The 6,459-nt window shown below is 52.4% G+C and overlaps 1 protein-coding gene across 2 annotated transcripts in view; it reads left to right on the forward strand.

Moving 5' to 3' along the window:
* The window catches only part of Tbc1d9b (TBC1 domain family member 9B), a 38,038-nt gene that overhangs the window by 20,652 nt on the left and 10,927 nt on the right, over positions 1 to 6,459 (forward strand). For both annotated transcript variants that reach the window (XM_021211415.1, XM_021211414.2), the window contains exons 11-15: positions 1,707 to 1,824; positions 2,986 to 3,271; positions 4,420 to 4,549; positions 4,667 to 4,765; positions 5,682 to 5,750. In XM_021211415.1, coding sequence (XP_021067074.1) covers positions 1,707 to 1,824; positions 2,986 to 3,271; positions 4,420 to 4,549; positions 4,667 to 4,765; positions 5,682 to 5,750 — 702 coding nt within the window. The remainder of the gene's footprint in view (positions 1 to 1,706; positions 1,825 to 2,985; positions 3,272 to 4,419; positions 4,550 to 4,666; positions 4,766 to 5,681; positions 5,751 to 6,459) is intronic.

The following is a 6,459-nucleotide window of genomic DNA, read 5'->3' on the forward strand; positions in this document are numbered from 1 at the left end:
AGTGCTGGGATCAAAGGCATGCGCCACCATGCCCGGCCACACACATAATCTTTAAACAAGAGTGAGATAATGGTGACTGTCCCCTTCAGCCCAGTGCCATATAGTAAGTTGTTATCGGTGTGTTCCTTGTCTGAGATTGGGCAGTTTTCTATTTCTGTGTATACAGTAAAGCATACATAATATAAAATTTATCCTTTTATTCTCTTAAGTGTGTGGCTCAGTAGCATTAAGTACATACACACTGTCAGGTAGCCATCTCCCCACACAAAGACTGTACTCGCAAACATACACCACTCCTCGATCCCACTGTCTCACCTCTCCTGTACCGTTCTCTGTCTCTGGATTTGATCGTTCAGCGAATCTCATGCGAGTGTAATTGTACTGAATGAAAGCGGGGACAGGACTGTCCCTATGTATGGAGGAGGGTGTTTACTGTAGACACGGGGAGAGTGCACCCAGAGGCATCTGGAAGGGTCCAGCCTGACCTGGGCAGCAGAATAAGCCTGGCCATGAGAGGAGAGAGCTGAGGAAGACTGAGAGAGGAAAGGGAGAGAGGGAGCTGAGGATGGAGAGACACTGCCGAGCCAAATGGCTGAGGTGGGATCAGAAGCTGCGGGAAGGGAAGGAAGGAAGGGAAGCCCAGGAGAGGTTCGGTGCATGGGCGGGGCGAGAAAAGCTGAGAAAAGCCACAGATGCTGACTGAGACTTGGCCTGGGGTCCTTTGAGACCATTATTTATCCTTTTGCATCTGGCTGTTTACCTACTGTCCCCAAGAGCCATCACATTGCAGCGCGAATCAGAATTCTCTTTATTTTTAAGGCTGGATGATATTCTGCTGTAGCTGTATCTGATTTCTCTCTCGTCTCTTGATGGACACTTGGGTTACTTGTACCACTGGACTGTTGCTCCTAAGGCTGCTGTGAAGCTCAGTTTATGAGTGGCTCTGCCTTCGGGCCACTAGCTGTGACCCCAGAGGTCAGATTGCTGCATGGTGATCTGTGCACCTTCTAAGGCACTTCCTCATTCCCACAGCAGCTGCCGCCTTTGCCTTGTCATCCGTGGTCACAAGGGTCCAGTTCCTCTTAACACTTGGTGGTTTTATACACATAGGAGCGGTAGACTATCTCACTAAGATTTTAATTTACGTTTCTGGTGGCTTTTGTCTTTGAATCTGGTAGACTTTTCTGAGCCATGTCAAATGGTTTTCTGTCGACCTTAGCTTGTATCTGGATTTCAAGGAAACTGGTTTCCTAAAACTCAGTTGTTGTAAGACCAGTATTCTGCATCACACTACCAATTCATAGAGGCCAGCAGATTGGCCTGAAACAATTTTTTAAAATAACTTGCCCCCTTTTGTACTTCTCTTTGTTATCAGCTAATGTTGTGTATCCCCTCCTCCCCCACTGCAGGGCCCTGGCTACACACCCACACATCAACTTGACCCAGCCCACTAAGTGGGAGTGTTGCCTGATGTCTTGTCTCTGTTTTCTTAATGCCTCCTGACCCACTTTGCCCCAGCTGGCTGGCTGGCTCTGTCTCATTGATCTCTTGCTAATTGGCTTATTGGCAGAGTTCCCAGGGTTGGTCAGGGGCTGTTTCTTGTTGCTGGGTGCTGGAGCTCTCTGAAGGGGCAGGTCATTTTGCTCTGTGGCCAGCAGAGTGAGACAGACACACTGAGACACACTTGTACTGTCTCTTCCTGGCAGGCAATGAACATCGTGACTTCCGTGCTCCTGCTCTACGGCAGTGAGGAGGAAGCCTTCTGGCTGCTGGTGGCCCTGTGTGAGCGCATGCTGCCCGACTACTACAATACCAGGGTGGTAGGTGAGTGTCCATAGGGATCCCAGGAGCTCAGGAGCTCCACGTGGGTGTGGCTGACCTTCCCCTGGCCACTCCACCCTAAGCAGTTCCCACTGAGACTTGCCTGCACCTCACAGCCATCATGCAGGCTCCCTCCCACCTTACAGACTAGAAGCTAAAAAAGGATGGTGCCAGAAATGAGAGAAGCGCAGCCAGCTGGGCCTCTGCCTCCAGGGCCCAGCTTCCGCCTAGACCTCTTGAGGACTGGACTGAGGCAGAGGACATCTCACGTTCAGTGGGTTTTAAAAGTCCATCTAGAGCCCAAATCTCTATCCATCTTTCCTAGGTTTCAGAACTTTTCAAGTTTCAGAACTGGAGCATGTAGTCTACCCGTGTCCCGATCAGTAGTCCAGCCTCTACTCTCAGGCACTCACATCCAATAAAACCCATGTTGTCAAAAGGAAATGGCTTACAGACTGTCTCAGCACATCTGTGTTTAGCTCTCAGCTGTCCTCTGCTGTTTGGTGTCCAGGGTCACCACTCGTGGGGTCCTTGAGCTTTGTATATGTTCAGAGCGTTGGGAGAGGGGAGGGAAGCCACTGCTTGCTTCTGTTGTTTCTAGGGGGTAAAGTCAGCATTTCCCGAAAGTCAGACGTCTGTAGCCAGCCATAGGCTCTACGTCCATGGATTCAGCCGAGCACTGAACAGAAATGCACAGAAGAAACTCCATCTGTACTGAACACACCCAGACTTGTCCCCCCGTTCTTCTCCAGACAGGATATAATAGCTGCATAGCTTTTCATAACATTACACCATAGTAGGTATTATGAGTCATCCGAAGTAACTGACAGTATACAACAGTGAGTGTGTGCCTAGGTTCCCTGACGCTACTATATGTCCCCTGTGTGTATCCTCATGGATGCCAAGGGACCACTGTAGATTGAGCAAGTGTTCCTTCTCACACAATGGTGTAGAAGCTATAGAAAGAATGATTACAAAGTAATTTGTTTCTTTCTGTTTTCTGCATATGCACACCTCTCTGGGCCTCACTACAAGCAGAGATGGCAGGGTTGAGGTTGGACAGGAACCACGTAGTGTCCCTGTACCTCAGGCCCTGGGATTCCACAGAGTGTCTGCTCAGGCCCCTGGAGCGGTGCTCATATTTGGCCTCTTGTCCCTCCTCAGGAGCCCTTGTAGACCAGGGCATCTTTGAAGAGCTCACGCGAGATGTCCTGCCCCGGCTCTCAGAGAAGATGCAAGAGCTGGGGGTGATCTCCAGCATCTCGCTGTCCTGGTTCCTGACCCTCTTCCTCAGCGTCATGCCCTTTGAGAGTGCCGTGGTCATTGTCGACTGCTTCTTCTATGAGGGCATCAAGGTGATCCTGCAGGTGGCCCTGGCTGTGCTGGACGCCAACATGGAGCAGCTGCTGGACTGCAGTGATGAGGGCGAGGCCATGACCGTGCTGGGCAGGTGACCATGCTGGGGGCGGCTTCTGCTTTCAGGAAGTTGGCAGCAGAGCCCTCCCCTCCCCAGCCCTCAGCCAACATCCTATGCTATGTGCCAAGTGCTAGACTAGGTCGAGAGATGAGCCAGAAGCAGGGCACAGCTGTCCTGGTGGGATTCAAGATGCTGGGAGCACACAGAAGAGCCGGTGGACCTGAGTGTACCGGGCTGCAGCCTGCCACTCAGCTGTAGTCGTGGGAACTGACCCTGAGCAGACGTCCAATGGTGACACTCATGTTGATGTCAGGAGACAGTGGCACAGCAAGACCTCCAACCTCTAGCCAAGGCAGGGAAGCGCTTGTTTCACAAAACTGTCCTGGTCTCCTCCAAGCTCAGTGCCCATCCCCCAACAGAGCAGTCCCACACCAGGCTTGTGGCATGACTAAAGGAACTTGTCACCAAGTTCACACTTCCCCTGGCCTCCTCAAGCTCATCCCACCCAGGTTCTCCCTGCACCCCTGCTGTCTCAGTGCACAGTTAACCCTTTCTGGGCCAGGGCCTGCTTCAGGTGATCAGGTGGGTCTCCACTCCCGTCCCTTCCATACCCCACAGGACTCTGGTCACATCTGACCCTGCCCTTCCCCTGGGCATGGGGACATCCCCCTCTCATGGTTTTCCTCTATACAAAGGAGCTTCCCAAGTCCCAAGCCTGGCTTTCAGCTCACTCCCTACCTCACCCTGACACTTAACCTGAATTCCTTATAGCCCAGCCTGGAACACTGCGCCTGCCTGTTGAGCCAGCCCAGGGCTGGTGGGACCCTGCAGAATTGGCAAGGTTGTGGTCGACCTCCTAGCTAATATGGTTCTTGGTTCTCTGAGGTTAAAGATACCAGACCCTGGTGACCCAGCAGAGAGGAAGCACATTGTCCCTAAACTAGGTAGGCTCTGGAATCCACAGGCCCCTAGAAGACAGCCTGACATCCTCAGAGTGAGTGCTCAGGTGTCAGTGGGCAGCAAGATCTTTTCTCTGCTATTACCTTGATGGGGGCTCCCAGCCTAATGGGGACCCCAGTGGACACAATGCGACCTTCCTATAGGACTCCTAAACCTGAACTCTGGCCCAGCACTTGGCTGTTGCTGGTGGAGCCTATACTGCTATCCTTTGATCTTTACAGGTACCTGGACAATGTGGTCAACAAGCAGAGCATTTCTCCACCTATCCCACACCTCCACGCTCTGCTGACCAGTGGAGATGACCCTCCTGTGGAGGTGGACATCTTTGACCTCCTGAGAGTATCCTATGAGGTCAGCCTCCTGCAGGGTTAGCCTGGCCAGCCCTGTTCCCCAGGGCCGGTGGTTTTGGATGATCACAGGGTCATTACCCTCTGCCATTGCTCTTACTGATTCTCCTTTGGCCTGTAGAAGTTCAGCAGCCTGAGGGCTGACGACATTGAACAGATGCGGTTTAAACAGAGGCTGAAGGTGATCCAGTCCTTGGAAGACACGGCCAAGAGAAGCGTGGTATGGTCACTGGTGCAGGCGATGGTCACCTCTGGCAGTGAGGGTCCTCAGGGCTAGCCTTCGTGGGCAGCTTTTCCCAGTACCCTCTCCAGCTCAATCCTGCCCTCTGCAGAGTGCAGGGTCTAGTTTGTACCCTATCCCTGCACAGCCTTGGTATCATGGCCAGGATGCTGTGTGGAATCCCACAGCACAGGTACTAGTGTGGGGAGATAGGAAGAGGCCCTGGTCACTTAGTGAAAATTTTTTTCACCTTGCACATCTAAGCCACAGGTCTTCTGGACTGAGTCCTCCTGGGCTGGTTTTGGTGTAAGCTTCACTTCTGTCCTGGACAGTGACACTCTGCCACTCTGGCTAGCCTGTACCGTAGGCCCCTGCCTGAAGCCCTTGTCTTAGGCTGTTCAGGGGATGGACCTTTTGCCATCCCATGCGCTGTTTAAACCTGTTCTTGGTCTCTGCCCTTGGCCTCCATATTCTCAACCCTCCCTTCAGGGTTCCAAGGCACTCGGCATTTTGCTCACGATGAAAGACATGACCAACTCTGGCTAATTGAAGTAAAAAGACCTGACTGGCAAATTATAGGACCCCTTCCAGGTAGCTGGAGCAAAGATGCCAACCATCACCGCATGTCCCTCAGTGGGTCCATCAGGAGAGAAAGAGCCCCTCTAAGCACCCATCCCAGGAGGAGTTCCAGGGAGGGGAACTGCCTGACAGGTAGTGGTGAAGGGCGAGCACACAGGTCCCCTCTCCTGAGTGGACCCACCCTCGTGTGCTTGGCCACTGGCAACAGCAAAGGGCAGGCCACACCCTTGCTACCCTTTGCCACTGTTCGCATGAGCAGTCTCCCAGGACAAGCACTTGTCTGGACTTTGACAGGAACTTGGGCCCTCCACTACCAACATTTCATCTTTCCTTCTAGGTCCGAGCCATACCAGGAGACATCGGCTTCTCCATTGAAGAGCTGGAGGAGCTCTACATGGTGTTTAAGGTGACAGTGAACACGGGTGGGTGGAGCTCCCCACCTAGTCTGTTAAATCCATCCTCAAACAGCAGCTCCTAGCCAGGAAACCCCTTGTCCCCAGTTGCAGTTCCTGTGAACCATGTGTGGCAGAATTTAATCTTTCTTGGCAATCAGTGAACAGAGTGTGGACATGAGCACCTCAGGTGTCACTCCTGGAACCACTGCTTGTAAAGACAGGGTCCCTCATGGCCAAGGGCTTACCAAGTAAGCTAGGCTGGCTGGCCCATGAGCCCCAGCCCCCTGCTTCTGCCTCACGGTGTGTGATTCTTAAGGGCACACTACCACAAGCACCATTGTTGTTGTCATTGTTGTTGTTTTGTGTTTTGAGACAGGGTTTCTCTATGTAGCTTTGACTGTCCTGGAACTCACTCTGTAGACAGTCGCTGCAGAGTCTCTGGCCTCTAACTCATAGGGATCTGCCTGCCTCTGCCTCCCAAGTGCTGGGATTAAAGGCGTGCACCACCACTGCTTGGTGCACCTTTTTTTTTTTTTAATCTCATGTACGTATTTATTATGTGTATGCATGTGCCATGGTGCATGTATAGAAATCAGGGGATGCTTGGTGTGGTGGCGCACGCCCCTTTGATCCCAGCACTTGGGAGGCAGAGGCAGGTGGATTTCTGAGTTTGAGGCCAGCCTGGTCTACAGAGTTCCAGGACAGCCAGGACTACACAGA

Source organism: Mus pahari, chromosome 14 (assembly GCF_900095145.1).
Source record: "Mus pahari chromosome 14, PAHARI_EIJ_v1.1, whole genome shotgun sequence".
NCBI classification, from domain to species: Eukaryota; Metazoa; Chordata; class Mammalia; order Rodentia; family Muridae; genus Mus; species Mus pahari.